The 18524-nt window shown below is 49.9% G+C and overlaps 5 protein-coding genes; 2 read left to right on the top strand and 3 right to left on the bottom strand.

Annotated features, from left to right (window-relative positions):
• Positions 1 to 937: 937 nt before the first annotated feature.
• FFUJ_04973 (related to thioredoxin domain containing protein 5 precursor) lies at positions 938 to 3315 on the bottom strand (the record flags this gene model as incomplete). XM_023571677.1 has 3 exons in its annotated part: positions 938 to 1273; positions 1329 to 3078; positions 3128 to 3315. 3 exons carry the CDS (start codon positions 3313 to 3315, stop codon positions 938 to 940), a joined length of 2274 nt encoding a protein of 757 aa, XP_023425942.1.
• Positions 3316 to 4449: 1134 nt separating this feature from the next.
• FFUJ_04974 (related to TDP1 Tyr-DNA phosphodiesterase) lies at positions 4450 to 6132 on the top strand (the record flags this gene model as incomplete). XM_023571676.1 has 3 exons in its annotated part: positions 4450 to 4800; positions 4889 to 5660; positions 5711 to 6132. The coding sequence occupies 3 exons, from the start codon at positions 4450 to 4452 to the stop codon at positions 6130 to 6132; spliced, it is 1545 nt and encodes a 514-aa protein (XP_023425941.1).
• Positions 6133 to 6881: 749 nt separating this feature from the next.
• FFUJ_04975 (probable ethionine resistance protein) lies at positions 6882 to 8963 on the top strand (the record flags this gene model as incomplete). XM_023571675.1 has 4 exons in its annotated part: positions 6882 to 7602; positions 7660 to 8444; positions 8496 to 8824; positions 8876 to 8963. The coding sequence occupies 4 exons, from the start codon at positions 6882 to 6884 to the stop codon at positions 8961 to 8963; spliced, it is 1923 nt and encodes a 640-aa protein (XP_023425940.1).
• Positions 8964 to 9500: 537 nt separating this feature from the next.
• Positions 9501 to 11986, bottom strand: FFUJ_04976 (related to actin-related protein; the record flags this gene model as incomplete). XM_023571673.1 has 3 exons in its annotated part: positions 9501 to 9546; positions 9601 to 11368; positions 11443 to 11986. The coding sequence occupies 3 exons, from the start codon at positions 11984 to 11986 to the stop codon at positions 9501 to 9503; spliced, it is 2358 nt and encodes a 785-aa protein (XP_023425939.1).
• Positions 11987 to 12766: 780 nt separating this feature from the next.
• FFUJ_04977 (related to YSC84-protein involved in the organization of the actin cytoskeleton) lies at positions 12767 to 17056 on the bottom strand (the record flags this gene model as incomplete). XM_023571672.1 has 3 exons in its annotated part: positions 12767 to 15060; positions 15117 to 16020; positions 16889 to 17056. The coding sequence occupies 3 exons, from the start codon at positions 17054 to 17056 to the stop codon at positions 12767 to 12769; spliced, it is 3366 nt and encodes a 1121-aa protein (XP_023425938.1).
• Between the last annotated feature and the right edge of the window lie 1468 nt (positions 17057 to 18524).

Below are 18524 nucleotides of genomic sequence, written 5' to 3'. Positions count from 1 at the left end.
AGCATATATGCTGCCGGGTTGCGCTCTCGACTTGCGGCGGTCGTAAGACCTGCGATTGAGCAGTTGGGCCGGACCCAAACGCAAATGGCACCGTTGTTGTCCTGTCTTGTCTACATAGACGTCAATCGCCATGCCTGTATACTGTGAAACGGATTCGGCATTCAGGATCTGAACACCAGTTGCCCGACCATCCTTGCCAATACGCTTGATGTCTCTAAGGGCAACGATAGCTAAAGCTGTTGGCACTGATAGTGTCTAGGCAGCCATCTGAATTCCGTTTTGATAAGCTGAAAGCAGGTATATACCATGCGAGGCCTCATGAAGCAAGGAAACCTAAGACTTGAAAAGAAGATGCTAAAATAAACTTAGTAAAGAGTCCCCTAAACTTAGACTAAATTGTCTAAATATTCTCATCATTTAGGGTCAAGGTCCTGGGCTTTCTTCCCTCCCCTAGACTTGTCCTTCTAGAAGCTGGCACTAAGATCCGTGGTGATAGTAGTTGAAATACTCTCCCTAGGAGACACAGCGCCATTCTTTGGCATAGACTAATGTTTTAGGTCGTACGACTATAGTGTTAAGTGTCTCACAAGAGTCAAGTATAGAGACAAGAAGCAAGAGAAAATAATCAAAACAAGGAGTCACGACATCGGCACGTTTCAAGCATATAGGCACAGGTTGATCAAAGGTAGGACGGACCGTGATATATGTACGCAAGCGTGGTATTCCCGCATCAGTTCAATCAGTATACAGTGACACGCAATCTAAATAAATAGACATCAGACCCAAAACTCCGCAATTTACCAACACATGACTGACTATAGCAAGTCCTGTTGTGAACCCATTCCAATAACCCCTGTCGATTTGCATTGGCAAGCATCAGTCCAATTTTCTCTTCTCCCCTTTCCGCTCAACAGCACTGGTTTCACAGCCTGTAAGTCTAGTCAGACTTGTCGTTACCGTTCTGTCCTAGGAGACCATCCTTGAGACCAAGCGAGTCGTCCATACGGAAGAAAGTGCCGCGAGACCGTCTGGTACGGTTGCGGATCCACGAGTAGAGACCAAAGCCAACGGCAATGACAAATCCCATTGACAGGAATGGGTGGTCGACAAAGTTCATCTTTATGTCGAAGAAGAACTTGGCCAAAGTACCGATAGTGTATTTGGGGGAGATTGGGTTGGGGCCATAGACGATCTTGTCGAGAGTGTCCATGATAGAGGTATGGCTAACCATGATCTGGTTACCTGTAGGGGTAGTGTCCCAGAATTGATGTCGCTGTCAATTTGTTAGTATAGTCAATCGCACAAGGGGGGGTACTTAGAAATCTTACATCTTCCTCGTTGATGATGATACGCTCACCATCTCGAACGTCGATGTTGTAGGTTGTGGCAATCCACCTCTGCCAGAAAATACCATCAACCCAAGCAAAGCCGACTTCCTTACGACGGGTAGAGTCCATATCAATCTTGATGGCCTTGGCATTACGAAGGGCACGCTGATCGTCACGGCTCTGAGCTTCCTCGATTCTCATCTGCTTAGCATCTCGGAGCTTCTTACGCTCCAGCTGGAATTCCTGCACCTGGCGGTCAACCCACTCGTTGGCCGCGTTCTTGAGTTCTGAGATGGAGATTTGTAGACGGTCCTCGTCATTGCGGTTCAGAATCGCAAGCACAACCAGCTTGTGGCTCATGATCTGCTTGGCGTTGACGGCAGTCATCTCAGGGACAAGCGGGAGCCAAGTAGATTTCATCCAGGAGACGAGGGAATCTACATCTCTCATCTCATCAGGAGTGATAGGGGTGTAGTAAGTGGCACGCCCCTCGCGCGAAACCAGAAGTCTGGGCCAAGTCGTGATCTTGAACCGAGAGCAAAGCTCAGTGTCACTTGTCTTTACAATCTTGCCACGTCCAATGAGGTTGAGCGGGAGGGCTTCCAGTGCCTTGAAGTCCTCGGTAGTAGTTGCATGGTCATAGAAGTAGACAAACAAAACCTCCTCGGTCTTCTCGAGCTCCTTAAAGCTCTCGGCATCAACATCAATAACCCCACCAGCAACCTCAAGAGCACCCTCGGCATATGCAACGAAATCACCAACTCCGCGGAGACCCTTGTATTCAGCCTTTTCGGTGCCTGTGACAAAATAGATGGTAGGGAATGCCTTGACGCCCATCTGTGTGCAAAGCTTGTGATCGGCCTCACAGTTGACCTCGCCAATGTTGAGCTTTCCTTGCATGTTCTTTGCTAACTGCTGCCATGTAGGGGCCATAGCTTTGCAGTGAGAGCACCAAGGCGCATAAAACTTGATAAACCAGGGATCCTTCGAGCTTGTGACCAACTTGTCGAAGTTTTCAGGAGTCAGAGGTACACTTGTGCCCTCCAAATTGTACTTGGGAGTGGTATCCTTGGGTTTGGTCTTCTTCAGCATCTGGCCTGTGGTGGGGACCTTCCAATCAGCGCCAAACGTGTTCTTATTTTCGTCCTTAGCAGCAGCAGATTCCTCAGGCTTCTTCTCGGTTGATTCGGTCTTGTCAGATTTCTCTGCATCCTTGGGCAATTCGGTAATGTCGTCCAGAGACTTGCCCGCATTTTTACCAGCTGGCTCCTCAACCGGCTTTTCAGCAACGGCGTCGAGTGGCTTCTCGGCATTAACGGCGGGCTTTTCCACAGGAGCCTTAGCATCTCCCTGAGCTCCCTCGACCTTCTTCTCGGCGGCTGGTTCCTCAGCCTTGGGCGCAGGGTACACAGTATCACCAGGCTGGGGCAATTCCACGAGTGCAGGACGTCCTGGATGTGTTTTGGAGAGTGCATTCTCGACCGAGGTGGTCAGCGCTGTCATGTTCTTTATTCCTCGCAGCGTGTCGAACACCTTTCCATCTTCGTAGAGAATCGTCGTCGGGTATGACTGAATGTTGTGGTCCATGCAGAAATCATAGTAGGCAACACAATTAACCGTGCCGAATGCGAAATCGTAGTACTTTGTGAAAGTGTCGTCAGGGTTTTCGGTCGGGGGCTTCGAGGTGTAGTAAAATTCGTAGAGTGTCTGGAATGTTGGAGCGAATCTCGTGCAGTGCTTGCAGTACGGACTGACAACGCATAAGCATATGGATTACACTCTTACCCAACTAAACATACCTGTAATGCTTTACCATCCAGAACTTATTCTTCTTTGTTTCCTCCTCCCAGTTTGATGGTGTCAGCTCCTTGAATGGCGGTACTGATTTTCCGTTAAAAGTCGTAGGGTCAGTCACTGGGTTCCTCTCCTCTTCAGCCAGAGCTACAGCTGACAGCCCAGCGAGGATCGCAAGCGGCGAGAAGCGCATGTTGGGCTCTAGGGGCGCCAAGGTATTATGCGTATGGTAACTTGGGCTTATATTGCAGAGATTGCACGTCGCAAACGATCCAAGTATATATCGAGGCCGTAACCGTATCAGAGAAGCAAGGTCGAACCAGATTAGGCAGTAGAGCGAGCAATTAGCGACTGACGATCATATGGGGTGAGGCTGAGAGGCTGAAGGTGTGCGATACGGAAAAGAAGAACAAGGAAATGACCAGAAAATCAATCACACAATCGCGCTCACCAGGCGCGAAAGGAGATGATACTGATGAGGGGCAAAAAATGAGAATAGACAAGATAGGAAGAGGATAGATGATAAAGGAGGACAAAAGAGTCGCTATTCAGGAGGCGCATTCGATTCGAGAACACGTTCCGTATGGGAATTCGACGCCACGCCACAGGGATAGCTTAGTACCAGTTAGAGGGAGAGGCCCTTGCTCAGCCACTCCACTCGAAATTGGGACACTTGCCTTTGTTTAGTTTGGAGTGTTTTTTGTTACAGGTGAGTTTAGAGATGATGGAGAATATATCTATGATAGTTATTGCCCTTTAAATTCACCAAGGGCAGTATTTGACAGGCCACAGACAGCCCGAGCTGCACATTTTCTCTGTATAAAAATATATAAGTGCCCTGTTCACTATCTCTCCATCCTTTTCAGTGAGTGATTGGTGCTGACTGCCAAAAGCATAGACTAAGATGTCTTTCCCACTCACTCTGATCAACGACAAGGAAGGAAGCAGCCTAGACGGGTCAGACGCCAATGGAACTACCTCCATCAGAGCAATCAAATTGAATCTTAACTTCTTCTCTTCCCAACTCAATCTTCGGTATCAAAAAAAAAAAAAAAAACCTACGAATCATCACATTAACGTCTGTTTCACGCGCAAGAGATTTCTCCGAGATACACAGATCAATTTATTTCCCGCCCTCGTACATACATGACGATCGCTTCACAAACACCTCCTCGACTGATCTCGAACTTCTCAACTAGTCCTTGTTGGCGCATCATATCAAAAAAACTACCCGCAAATCAATCTCACGCCCTTATGCCAAGGTCTTCCTCCAGCCAGCCAACATCCACAGGTTCTTCCAGCAAGGCTCTACCACCAAACTACCGCAATGAATCGTCCGGTCAAACGCCAGCGAATGGAGGAGCCTGATGCTCAAACACCGGAGTCACTGCAGCGTTCTGTAACCCCCCCTAAAAAGAGGGACAGGAAACCAACCGTCGTGAAGTCCCCGTGGCAATTGACCTGGATCCGTGATCTCCCAGAGAGCGACAACCAAGATGCCGTAACTCTGAAGGACCTCCTCAGCGATCCTCTCATTTCAGAGTGTTGGGAGTTCAACTTCCTACACGATATCCCGTTTCTCATGGACTCTTTCGATCCCGACACACGCCACCTCGTCAAGGTGCACCTAGTGCACGGCTTCTGGAAGCGTGAAGATATGAATAGGATAGCGCTGGAGGTAAGTTGTAGAATGTGGTCGGGCAATGAAACTGAAGATTCTATTCAAAAGCTAGAGTGGCATGCCTTCACGTCCTAACTCTTTATAGACCGCAGCATCGGAGTTTGAAAACGTCAAAATCCATATTGCTCCTATGCCAGAAATGTTCGGAACACATCACTCAAAAATGATGATTCTGTTCAGACATGATGACACTGCTCAAGTCATCATCCATACTGCCAACATGATTCCGAAAGACTGGACCAACATGACCAACGGCGTCTGGAAGTCACCCTTACTCCCCAAACTGTCGGGCGCACAAAGCATTCAAGCTTCGCCGGAAGATCATTCTGTTGGAAGCGGACAACGCTTCAAAATCGATCTTCTCAATTACTTAAAGGCTTATGACACTCGTAGGATCGTCTGCAAACCACTAACCGATGAGCTTACGCATTATGACTTCTCAAGTATCAAAGCTGCATTGATTGCGAGTGTACCGGGAAAGCACGACTCCCGGGATATGTCAGAAACTTCCTGGGGCTGGGCGGCTTTGAAAAGGTGTCTGCAACATGTACCATGCCAAGATCACGGTGACTCAGATATTGTTGTACAAGTTTCTTCTATTGCTACGCTGGGTGCAAAGGATGATTGGTTACAAAAGACTCTTTTTGAGCCGTTGACTCGTTCTAAAAACCCAGGCCTTGGCCAGCCCAGATTTAAGGTTGTCTTTCCTACAGCTGACGAGATCCGGCCATCCTTAGACGGTTATGCGTCCGGGGGCTCCATACATACCAAGATCCAGTCATCACAGCAGGCAAAACAGTTGGAGTACCTTCGCCCAGTTTTCCATCATTGGGCCAATGACTCACCCCGTGGTGCTAGTGAGTCTAACCTCTACGTAGTCCTTGGACTTTTGCCTAATGGTTCACAGAACTTCCCGAAGACACCCCTTTTCGAGATAGTGGTCGCAAAAGGGCAGCACCGCATATCAAGACGTACATTCGGTCAAACAAATCGTCTATAGACTGGGGTCTTTTGACGTCAGCTAATATTTCAAAACAAGCCTGGGGTGAGGCAGCCAGACCAACAGGCGAAATTCGTATTGCATCATGGGAGATTGGTGTCTTGGTATGGCCAGAATTGATAGAACGAGACTCAATCATGATGGGCACTTTCAAGACTGACATGCCGGAAAATACACATAGTACAGGCGAGAAGGATGGATGCAAATCAATAGTTGGGTTGCGAATGCCGTACAACACTCCACTACAACGTTACGCAAGCGAGGAGATACCATGGGTTGCGTCAATGTCCCATACAGAGCCTGACTGGGCGGGTCGGACTTGGATTTAATGATGGAGTTCATGATATTGGAGTCATGATAAGGCTGCCGATAGGCTTGGCCAAGGATTTGGGCCAATCGACTTAGACGAGATATCTGCAACGGGACGAACTATAACTCAAAGCCTCACCCATGCAAGCTCGGGATACGCCGTTAACCATGATCCCAGATCTGGGCATCACGAACCACAACCCTTCTTGACGATCCACCCCCGCATCATGTCAGAGAGAGGCTGAGATACAATTCGCCTATCACGACATTGCGAATCGAAAGATGCGTGTCTTTGACCAGAAGTGGTAAGACTCCACCAAGTCAGGGTCAGCCGCCTTTACGGCAATTCAATGGCGCCCTTTGCTGTGGCGAGGCGGGTCAGAGTTAACGCTAGCTCGAATGGCAAAGTCAGACTAACAGCAAAATCGGCTTTGTTGCCTCTTTTCAATCGGGCCTAGTGATTTGACTACAACGACATATCTATACAGCCTCCTCATATTCTTATCTAGTTTCGTTCCTCTCTGTTCCTCTTTCTCTCTCTTCACGATTGCCATCTGCGCATTGATCTCAATGCATTCGGTTGACAGCACAATTGAACTCACATTGTCTACCTTGTATCACTCACAATTTTCCTACTCCACCATTTGACTCAGTGGCGTCCCTTGTTGCACTCTGACGAAGTCTCTTTCGTGTGATCCTTGCAGAATTGTCGTCTGAATTTTCATCTGCCTCAAAGAAAAGATTCCAGCTGAGGCGACTGTGAGTTGACATGGATCCAATAGGACGAGGAGCTGGAGTCTCGCCCTATGGCACTCCTCGTGGTGCTGGCGCACATCCAGCGCTATCATCTTCATGGCGTGTGGGCTCGCCTCTAGCTGAGGCTGCTCTGGCTGCAGATCTTGCGGCATGCTCGGATGACGAGTTCGAAGACAATGCGATTGACGACGATGTCTCTGTGTCAGACCTCCAAGGAGACCCCATCATGTATCGTCGACCCAGTGGTGTTGCTTTCGGAGGCTCACGACCAATTATGAACCCTCAGACGTATGATGAGCCAGGCCTGACAGCTCTAGAGAGGAAGCAGTCTCGTAATGCTGAGCGTAGCTTACTACGAGATAACCATGTTCTTCCTCCCAAGCACGGATATCGACAGGAGCATGGGCTTTTTACTCGCATCTATTGCCGTCTTTTTAGTACAAAGATTGCGCGGGATGAAGAGGAAACGCCTGCTGTAACTGTGCAGCCTCCTGGCGAAACAGATCCTCTCTTGGGTCCCCGTGATGGCGGTGTTTTACCCGAGCACCTCAACGATACGTGGGAGCACGCTGTTGCTGAGCATCGAATCAAGACCACTTGGCAGCGAGAGGCCAAGACCATCATGACCTATTCCGCACCACTCATCGTCACCTTCTTGTTGCAATACTCCATTAATGTCACCAGTATCTTTGCTGTTGGGCGAATTGGCAAGCTTGAACTTGGTGCTGTTTCATGTAAGTCTGAAGCTGGATATTCACGAAGTAACTGCGAATCGAGACTAACTTGATCAGTGGCCAATATGACCGCGGCTATTACTTGTCTGGCACCTTTTCAGGGCCTTGCTACATCTCTCGACACTCTATGCGCGCAAGCATATGGATCTGGCCATAAGCACCTCGTTGGGCTTCAGTTTCAGCGAATGACATGTTTCTTGTTCGTGCTCGGTTTCCCTGTCGCTGTTCTGTGGTATTTTTCCGAAGGTATCATCAGAGCCATTGTGCCAGAACCCGAATCAGCAAAGCTTGCTGGTATGTATCTCAGGGTCATGATCTTCAGTATTCCGGGATTCATCCTGTTCGAGGGTGGTAAGCGATTTACTCAAGCTCAAGGTCTCTTCCGCGCTACGACTTATGTTCTCCTGATTGTTGCGCCCTTCAACGTCTTCCTCAGCTGGCTCTTAGTTTGGAAGTTGCAATGGGGTTTCATTGGAGCTCCTACAGCTGTGGCCATCAGTAATAACCTTCTTCCCATATTCCTCTTCCTGTATGTCCGCTTCGTGGATGGACGACAATGTTGGGGTGGCTTTAGCCGACGGGCTCTTAGCAACTGGTGGATCATGATTCGACTTGCTCTGCCCGGTATGATCATGGTCGAGGCAGAGTGGCTGGCATTCGAGATCCTCACGCTCCTCTCGAGCCGGTTTGGACCCGAGTATCTTGCTGCTCAGAGTGTGGTGACAACCATCACAACACTTTCATACGAGATTCCATTCCCTATGTCGATTGCTGCCTCAACTCGTATTGCCAACTTGATTGGTGCTGGTCTTGTTGAACCTGCCAAGATGACTGGTGTCGTGGTAAGTTTATGGTTAAAACAATATTGATGTTGTCCGGCTAATGACGTTCAGGCTTTTGTTGCTGCTTGTATTATCGGAATGTTCAACCTGACTATTTACACAACCATGCGCTATCAGCTACCGCTGTTGTTCACCAAGGACGACGATGTAATTGATCTTGTTGCGGCAGTCATGCCGATCGTGTCGGTTATGCAAGTCTTTGATGGTCTTGCAGCAGGTGCTCATGGACTGCTCCGAGGTATTGGAAAGCAGTCGATTGGCGGCCCTGCCAACATCATCGCATACTACGCCCTCTCTCTTCCGTGCTCGCTGGCCCTGGCCTTTGGCCTCGATTGGAAGCTGAGCGGTCTGTGGCTCGGTGTCACAGTTGGAACTATGTCGTAAGTTGAACTACCCTCGTAATGGATGTAATGTTTCTAACTGTATGAAAGCGTCGCAACGATTGAGTATATCTACCTACTTCGAACCGACTGGCACAAAGCTGCCGAGGAAGCAGCCCTTCGAAACGCTGCTGGTTAGTGGAGTATGTTCTTGATAGCCTATTTCGTATTGATCTTGGATCATATTGCATTTTTGGAGTCAGAGCAAGTCATGTGGAATTATGCAGTGGTTATGACTTGGGGTGACAGGAAAAGGAGGAACAGTTGACGCCGAATGCTGACGACTATATGGGGGTCGTGATAGTGCTTTAGTTGGAACCGTTGCGAGCAATGAAATATTCATGTGATATTTTGGTCAGAGTTGAATATATCCGTGCCTGGTGTACTCAATTGTAGCAAGTTCGATTCATGGAAAGCTTTTAATTGAGCAACTGATTGTAAATAATCATACAAGGCATGTCCGAATCTATGGTATTATCTCATTTCTGCTCTGCCTGCTATACCCGCTCCTCTCGGCTCGTCTTCAAGTCTTGACTCATTTTGCGTCTGCCTTTTACCATTTCGCTGGCCCCTTTAATAACTCCTCTTTCAAGTCCACGATTTGAGAGTCTATGCTGAGACCACGTGAACGAGAAACCCATGTAATGACATAAAAATATCTGCTCATTGTGCGATTTCAGCCCAACATAGAATGTGTGCGAATACCCTTGGGACCAAGTTCGCTTTGACACGGTTAGTGAGATTCTTAGAGCGGTTGTAGATAGTAGGGAGCTTACTTATAATCAACTCTGCTCAAACTCATGAGCCTTTGGGCCTCAATGGTCTGGGCATCCATGTTGGAGTGTAGGCAAAACGCAATACGAGCAGCGACCTGAGCACCGAGGAACATAGACTCCTCGAAGCCATTCTTTGTCCACTCGCTCAAGTAGTTCGGCAGAGTAGCCGTCTTGATGCTCGTGGGAGTCTGGCTGTGGAAGTGGTGAGTCGTCGTAGGTCCTCCAGCCTCAGAAGCTGGCTGCGGCGTGCCGACCATGTTATTAGCAGTGCCAGCAGCTGCAGCCGTGGTAGCGGCCTGGAGGAGGGGATTCACGCCGCTTGAGGAGAGCTGGTGAGGTGCGCCTGTGAAGGAGCCGGTGGGGGTTTGAGCGCCGGTTCCGGTGGGCGTGGCCATATTAGAAGGCAGCTCTGAGGTGAACATTGTGGCGGTGGATGGGGAGACGAGATGACGGGCGTTGAGAGTCTGGAGAATGTTCTCGCGAAGACCGCGGAGACGAGCACCGTTGCCAACAAAGACGAGGTTGTCCCAGCATGGAGGGCGCATGTACATGTCGTCGATGCCCTGGACGGTGCGATAGATGGCGTTAACAATGCGATCGATCTCGCGACGTTGAGCGAAGGTGAAGCGCTCAAGACCGACCTCGACATCTCGACGAATGCGCTTTGGTCGCTTCTCGGTAGTCTCGGTGGTGGGTTGAGCGTCGGGCTTTGGCTCAGCTTCAGGCTTGGGTTCTATCGACTGCGTTGGCTCTTGAGTTTGTTCTGGCTTAGGCGCTTCTGTCACAGGTGTCTCTGTCGCAGGCGCAGGCGCAGCGGTGTTGTCGCCTTGAGGTTGAGCTCCGTTGGCTTCGCCCTCGGGCTTGGGAGCTTCTGTTGTGCCGTTACCATTGGTAGTGGCCGCGGCGGTCTCGACAGTCTCTTTCTCCTTGGATGGTTGGGGAACCTCTTCCTGAATGATTTCCTCGTAGAAGAAGGTATTGTGAATCCTCTTGGAGTTGGGTAGACGCGCAGCCTTAGCGGCGCCCTCAGCGTCCTTTTCGCCCTTCTTTCGACCTCCCTTGCCCTTTTCTTTCTCCTTCTCCTTCTCCTTTTTGGCGAGGAATTCCTTTGTCTGCCCGCTTGTAACGATGGCTGCGACGTCTAGAACTCCATCGTCCTCTGGGTTGCCATTACCCTCATCAGCATCTCCATTGTCTGTGGGTTTCGGCGCTTCAGGGGCTTTTGTGGCAGCCTCTGCCGTTGCAGAGGCTGGTAGACCGCTTGTTGCGCCTGCAGTGTTCTCCGTGGGGAGTTCCATCAATTTCTCCTCGGTGGCGACATAGGGGAGAACTTCGCAAATGTTGCTCTTCTTCAGCTGCTCTGCCATATCATGGTTGAAGCCCTTGTTTTCTAGCAACTTGAGCAAGCTCTTTGTGAAAACCTCGCCTCCGCTAATTTCACCATCGGCATCAGATGCGCTGACATCCATGTGGTTCACAACTCGTCCATCGTGAATCGCTGTAACGTCGACCTTTTGGTAGCCAATATCCACCACAGTCAAGTTGGGCCACTTCAGGCCATACTGCGTAGCGATTCCGCTGTGGATTATGCATAGCGCAGGTGTTCTCGTGTTCTCAAAGACGTATCGAGCAATTGTCTCGCAGTCGGGCCGCGTCCATTGTGGTGAGGCCATGAGCATGATGGGAGTGTTGTGGTATGTGGTTGTGAGCAAGCCGTGGACATGATCGAGGAAAGCGAGGAGTGCGCTCATGTTGACGATGCGACCAGCTACAAAGATGCGCAATTAGCATCAATTCCCTTGTTATTCTTTACCACGGCTTTCAATGGCTGTATACACATACCTTCAATGGGGTATACAGCTCCCTCGTCTTCGTCAACATCCTCCAACCATTCCTCCTCCTCAACACCATTCACAATAGTCGTACGCTTCGTCTTGTGATAGGGCGCCCACTGATCACCCTCCTTGAACATCCTGGTAGGCATGCGCCGAGCAGGAGGAGTCAATTCACTGCAACCCAGCTGAGCCATAGTGGTTCTGCTGCCAGGGCAGATGATGAGGACCTGCTCCTCGCGCCATTTGCCGGCCGTGCTTGACATTGTGCGATTTCGCTTTCTCGCACTTGCACTTGCACTTGCACCGAGATCGAGGCTGTTGTGCTGGGAGTTATAGTGGTTGTGGTATTTCTGTGGCGATGGCGTTACCGAGCCGTTGTTTCGTCGCGTTGGTGTTGGTGTTGGTGAGGCTTCTCGAGGTTTGCGCGCCCGGAGCTGGTACCGGGATGAGGACGCGACAGGCGTGAGTGTGGCTGGTGTCGCAGCATCTTGAGCGCTGTGGTGCACGTGACCACCCTTGTCTCGCTGTTTGGTTGGAGTTCTATAGACCATCACAACAGACTCAAAACTTGCTCAGAACGTGCTCTAAATAGTATCAAGAAGCCAAAATAAGACTCAAACTTGTTGAGTTGTAGATTTCTATCTCTGATATACTTTTAAATACTTGAACGTAGCGTGGATCAACAATTGAGCTATTGTTGCTGTCACTATCAATTCTGCCAGTGCAATGCAGTGCCAGCCAAAGAATACAGACTATTCACCTCAGACACCTTATTCATTCATTCACAATCAAGTATAGCAAACAACAAAGCCAGTTCATACTGTATCTATTCAATGGCATTAGGAATAATACTTTATCATAGTCTGACCTCTAGACTATACCAGGCCAGGCCTCCAAGAAACCACAACTAACTCCAGGTACACGGATCACTTGCGTTCTTCAAGGATCCTTTCCTTTTTATCCATATGTTCAAGCCTTACTCGTCTCATCTCGTCTCATCCTTCCCATCCCATGACACATCCAGTACATCGACCAATACCCATTCCTCTTCTCATCAGTCTGCTTCTCGAGCTGGTATAAGCTATGCGCTGCTCGAGAAAACTGACAAAGTGGTTATGTTATGACCAACCCAACAAACGCCATCAGGGGTCACAAATAAGGCCCCTGAACACACAAAGATCCCATCATAACGTACATTTTCACCAAAGTATTGACAAGAATGCGCAAAAAAAGAAACTTCTCTCAAAAAAGCCATCCCGGTAATTACCCATGAAAAGTGCAGGTCGTGCGCCGTATCCCATCTACTGATGTAAAACCATCGTCGTCCTCAATTATACAACCGTGATCGTGTTGGGAGTTGTCTCGTTCGATGTAATCTTCTTCAAGTCTTCATGTTTTTCGTTCAGCTCAGTTGGCTCAGCCTCCTTAGTTGGTTCGACCTCTTTTGATGGCTTCCGTGGTGTCACATCTTCAGTCACATCGTCAATGACTGAGAAAGGTCGGTCAGATGTAGGTGTTGTAAGTGTAGAACCATCAACACTCCATCGGTCATCAGTAACGCCAGTGTAGATAGATGATGTGTGCTTCTTCTCGGGTGTCACAGGGCTTTCGGGCCGCTCAATCTGGGGAAGTGTAGGTGATGTCTGAGCATCCTTGGTCTCAACCTTGGATCCAGTTGTAGCCTCCTCCTCTGGCTCCTCGATCTTGACGGGCTCAGTAGCAGGCTGCTTTGCTTGAGGTTCCTCAGTCTTGGTAATGTCCGTCTTTGCCTCTTCGGCTGGGAAGAACTCGACCTCAGATTCGGAAGACGTGTCATCTTGGGCCTTGTTCTCGACAGTCTTGGGCGCTTCGACCTTAGTCTTATCGGCCTTGACCTCATCGACCTTGGCCTCCTTAGCCTCAGGTTCTTCTGCCTTTGGCTCATCGACCTTGGCCTCCTCAATCTTGGGCTCTTCGGCCTTCTTGGTCTCAACTCTGACCTTCTCAACCTTGAACTCTTGTGGCTTGAGATAAGGTGAAGAGTCAGACTTGGTCTGCTCATCCTCAGATGCAAGATCTTCCTCGCTGAAGGCCTCCTTTCGCAAAGGACTTCGGAGGTTTGAGACATCGCCCATCTCGCTCTTACTGGATCGCGAGGTTCTGGCAGGGCTCCTCATGGGCAGTGGAGGAGGAATCCTCTTGCCAATGGTAACCATATTACCCTTGGCGTGGATCATGCGGGATGCGACAGCTTGGGTTCTGGCCGGCTGGACAGCAGCCACCTCGAACACCACGGGTTCCTCCTCCTCGTCTTCCTCCACCTCGCTTTCAGATTCACCCTCATTGTCGGTCTTTCGGCTGCTCTTGTCGTCCCTGTCGCTGTCATAGTTGCTCGAGGCCTTATCGGTGTCATCCCTGGGCTCGACTTTGAGGGTGTCTTGTTCCACAGCTGTTGTGCTACTGTGGCTGGTCGCACTGAGGGGATCATGGGCTCCGCTCAAATGTCTTATGGGGGTCAGATCGACCTTTGTGTAATCAACTTCCTCCTCTTCTTCCGTGACCTCGGGAATTTGCGTGCGGGTAGACCTGTCAAAACCGTCTTCGCTCTGACCTGGGCTGGGCGTTGTCTCGGGTGTTGTGCCCACGTCCGTCTGTGTTCCAGCATCCGTCATTTGACTTTTCACCGTTCGTGAGGACATGTAACTGTTTCGGTTACTCCTCGAGACAAAGGTGTCAATACTTTGCCTGTTGAACTTTGAGAATGCTGGGCTCGTAGGCGCGGGGTTGAAGTCAAACTGGCTGCTGGTAGGTCGCAGTCTTGATCCCGCCTCTCGGATTTCCAAGCCAGCCATCTCGAGGGCCAACACACCGAAAGGATCGGGATCATCGACATTAGGGATTCCAAAGGCAGTTCGAGGCGAAGCGGGTGTTGACGATTTGGGTGTCGCGATCATGGCGTCTCCTGGCGCACATTCCGCAGCGATCTTGCTTATCACAGAGGCATCGTAGTCTGTCCTACCTTCTGCCATCTTGATGACCTCTGAGAGCGGCCCAACCTCCTCCACTTGGCGAGAGACGTTACCAGCTAGAATGTCCATCTGTGTTACTTGGTTGGAATAGAATCGCTCATTCTCGTTCCCTCGCTCGGCCAGGATACATCCGTTCAAGTTGACGACCTGGTTCTGACCCCGCGCTTTTAGGTATGTCAAAACGGTATTTCCTAGGTCCTTCCATTTTATGTGCGACTCATCTGAGTCAAGCGATACCAGGGGGCCACTAGTTAGTCCGACGTCTTCTCCTAGGGTGACACGAGGCTTTGTGATTGATTCGAGGGCGGCAAGGTTGTTAATAACGAGAACGCAATCGTAAACATCGACGCCGATAATAAAGCTGAGGGTGGGTGTGTGTAACATGATTCCTGATGGGGGTGACCAGGTACCATCTGACTTTCGTGCTATGAGAATACCGGAGCCGCCGGAGCCTGTCATGTACAGACCGCTGCGCATGCAGGTAAAGATGGCGATTCCGGCTGCGTTTTGGATGATGCGCTTAGGGATCTTCTTGGTGACTCGTTTTGGGGAGCGTGGTTCGCTTGTCGTCGATTGTGCGTCTTCTTCTTCCTCCAATGGCACGAGATATCCATCCGCTGTGTAATCATGTTAGCAAAAAATGAGGCTGACAAGAAGAGTGAGACAAGCATACTGCAGAAAGACTTGAGGATGCGGGCAGCCTTTTCGCATTCGAGATCCAGAGTGGCAGGCCAGAAAGCCTCCCGTTGTACTCGGCCACTGGCATTAGCGGCCGCAGTATTTAACCTGGACAATGCATTGGAGTTTGCGACGGATATGGAGGTGCTGGAACGGTTGGAGGACCAGCCAAATAAGCCAGCTCTAGAACCTCCCGACGACCTCTTGTCCCACGAGGGGAGAAAGGAAGAAACTCGCTGCATGGCGGGCCGTCTTGCCTCTCCGTCGCCGCCGTCTTGGCCAGGCGGAGGCACGACAGAGAGGACGGGAATACAGGGCGCGCTGCTGTTATTGTTACTGCTAGAGATGATTGTCGTGCCAGAGCGGAAGTGGACGGATCTCTTTGGGGGTTTGGTCGGTACAGATACGGGAGTAGCGAATGTTGATGTCGATCTTGGAGTTGGGGATGCGACAGACGAGGCAGGAGACGAGACCGGGGTTGTTGTTGCGGTGGTAGTGGGTGAGCCGTATGATGATGTTGGTGTAGATGATGCTGTAGTCGAGTAAGAGGAGACGGAGGAGACAGAATTGGAGTCAGAGAGAGGATGAACAGCGACGACGGGTCTCTTGAGGGCCGAATTGTAAGCGGCGACAACGGAAGCGTGAGAATGGGAGTGAGAATGAGAGTGAGGATGACAATGAGACGGCGCCGAAGCCGAGCTGGCGTGTTGATGAAGGTGGGATCGAAAGTAGTGTCCGCGCTGGTCCTGGTGGGTGCTTGTGCTTGTGCTGGTGCTCGGACACTGATTTGAACCTGGACTTGGGCTCTGGCTTGGGCTGGCTGAACTATTGCTAGCGTTTGCAGCAGTAGCGCCTCCAGCAGCAGAACCAGAAGGCACTGAAATGGGATAAGTGGTCCCCTGGAATCACGATGTTAGCTGTAAAGTTTACAGGGCCTTTAGAGTCGAGGACAGGAGAGTGAGGTGACCTGTCAGCGCGGGCGGGTGGGTGACGTGGGCCGCTGAGCCATTGGGACAGGACCGGGGCTAGGCTGCTGTAGGCTACCTTCAGCTGCGGCCTGCTCGGTTTTTTTGCGTTGTTGCAAGGATCTGTGCAGGGGCAAGCAAGGAAATGGAAAGGGAAGAATGAGAGAGGGATGCAATGGGGATGGGATGATCCGCCTTTGAACAAGCCTCCCCGGGTCAAGATGAGACTCGATCAAGAGGGGACCGGGGGGGGGGGGGGGGGGGGGACAAAATTGAGGGTGAGAGGAGGATGGAAGAGACGGCGACAGCTGAGGAGAAGAGAATAGAATAGAATGGCTGTTGGAGTTTGTTGCAATTGATGTGCTGTGTCATGATATACCGTTTCCTCATTGGATTGAATTTTATGAATTGTTTTTCCAACGGCGCAATTGACTTTTTCTCAGAAACTCACTTCCTCTCTCTCTTTCAACTGATCATCATCTTTTTTTTCTGGCTGCTCCCACTCAACAAGGCTCAGGGGGGGCCCTCTTGATCTGATGACGGAACCTCTTAAAAACTTCCAGGGACCTGGGTAACGCCCCTAAACCCAACTTTGACAAGGTCCAGTTGTTGCCATTCATTTTTACGCTTGGGGGGGCTGCCCTGAGTAAGGCAAGGCGTAGATGGCTGATGGGGGGTCGGGAAGTGAAGCGAGTGGGTGTGAAGCACATGTGAATGGCTTTTGAAGGGGAAAACAAGAAGAGAAAAGAAGAGACAAGTACAGAGTAAAAGACAGTAAAAGAAAGGAAAGAAAGGTGCTGACCGAGCTGCTCGTTGTGTTTGTTGAAGCCGTCTTTGTAGAGCCCCATCGTCCAAAACTCCATCCTCCTCCTCCTGTTCCATTGCTTCTTCCATTGCCCTTCATGTTCTCTTTCTTGTTGCTTCCTGCAATGCCGCTGATACTCAGCTTCTTCTTTCGCGCCGCCGTCATGAGGAATTTCAGATATGTTTCGCTTCGTTGAGGCTGGCACTACAAGACAGGGAGCAGTACAGCACCAGCACAGTCCAGTTCAGTTCAGTTTTAGTTACTGCGGCATCTCGTCAGCTCAATCCCAGTCCCAGTCCCGGTCAAGCTCATGGTGTGCGGGTGATCCTGCACATGCTTGCATATCGGTGTGTGTGCCTGTGTGCACCTGGTGTATTGAGTGCAGTGCATCCGTGTGAGGGAGAAGTGTCTGTATGTGTGTTACGATGCTGGAACAAGCACCATCCCAGACTATTCAGCTCGTCCCGAAAAGGTACAGCAGATCTCGGATTGGATGCTCAAACTCGCTATGGGTCCGTGATGTAGCAGTATCATGGCATCTCTTGATGTTGGTCGTCACTTGACTCGAGCCATCATAGTCAAGTATAAGGCCATATCGTGATAATGTTGAATGACGAGGGAAATAAAAAGAGAAAATCGAAATGACATACCTGTTTGAGCAACGTTCTACTTGTGCTCCCAACGGTTCCTCTCATCGCCCGTTTACTGTCTGTCCTCTCTCCCTGTCCTTTTCGTCCTCCCTTACACCTATACCAGACAGGTTGTGTAAAGGTCCGAACACGCTTTGCAAAAGACAGCAAATGAAATCACGAAAAAAGCACAGCACAAGCAAAGACAAAGAAAAATGCTCAATGAAGAGATGGAGATCGTTGAAGCAATGTAAGAACAGGTTGAGCTTTGTAAGATGAGAAGAAATCACAGAACCTTCTACAACAAGAACGAAGTAAGGGGGAGGGGGGAGAGAGAGACGACTTTCTTTTTTGTCGTAAATACATACATAGACACACACAAATACATAATGCTTCACATTCCGCATCTATACTCCCTCGTTGTATATGGATTCCACCAACAAGATGCGCTTTGTGCGGGAGCAGGCGAATTCCCATACATCGCCCTCTGGCTGCGTCTAGTCTTTGCCCTTTTTCTTTTGGTCTGCCTCATCTTGTCTTGTCTCTGCCTCTACGCCATGCGACCCCTGCCCACGAACAGGCCAATCCTGAGATATGATGGTCGAATTTCACGATCGGGGGCAATGGCTGCATTCCAATAGTGTCTCATCATTGTCCTCGGCTGGGGGGGCATTGCTTCTGTTCACAATCTATGGCCGAAACCCCGGTTAGTGGACTTGCAACCATCACATATCAGAAGAATATATATGTACATAGTCATTCAGCCAGCCAATAACTATAGCTTGTCATTATATGCAAAACACAGTCGTATCAGAATTGGATACAATAAAAAAGAAACACCAAGAGAAAAAGAAAAAACTACTAAACGTTGAGCACCAATACAGTACTGTACAGCACTGCACTGGGCCTGACTCAGGAATGTGCAGAAGCTCCAGCGGCTAATAGGCACTCTTGCACCGTTCACGTGCCCAAAACTACAATTAAAAACTAATGATCTTTAGTGA

This window comes from Fusarium fujikuroi, chromosome FFUJ_chr02 (genome assembly GCF_900079805.1).
Source record: "Fusarium fujikuroi IMI 58289 draft genome, chromosome FFUJ_chr02".
Taxonomy (NCBI): Eukaryota; Fungi; Ascomycota; class Sordariomycetes; order Hypocreales; family Nectriaceae; genus Fusarium; species Fusarium fujikuroi.
Note: the sequence above shows the minus strand (reverse complement) of the source record. Positions and strands in the feature narration are given on the sequence as shown.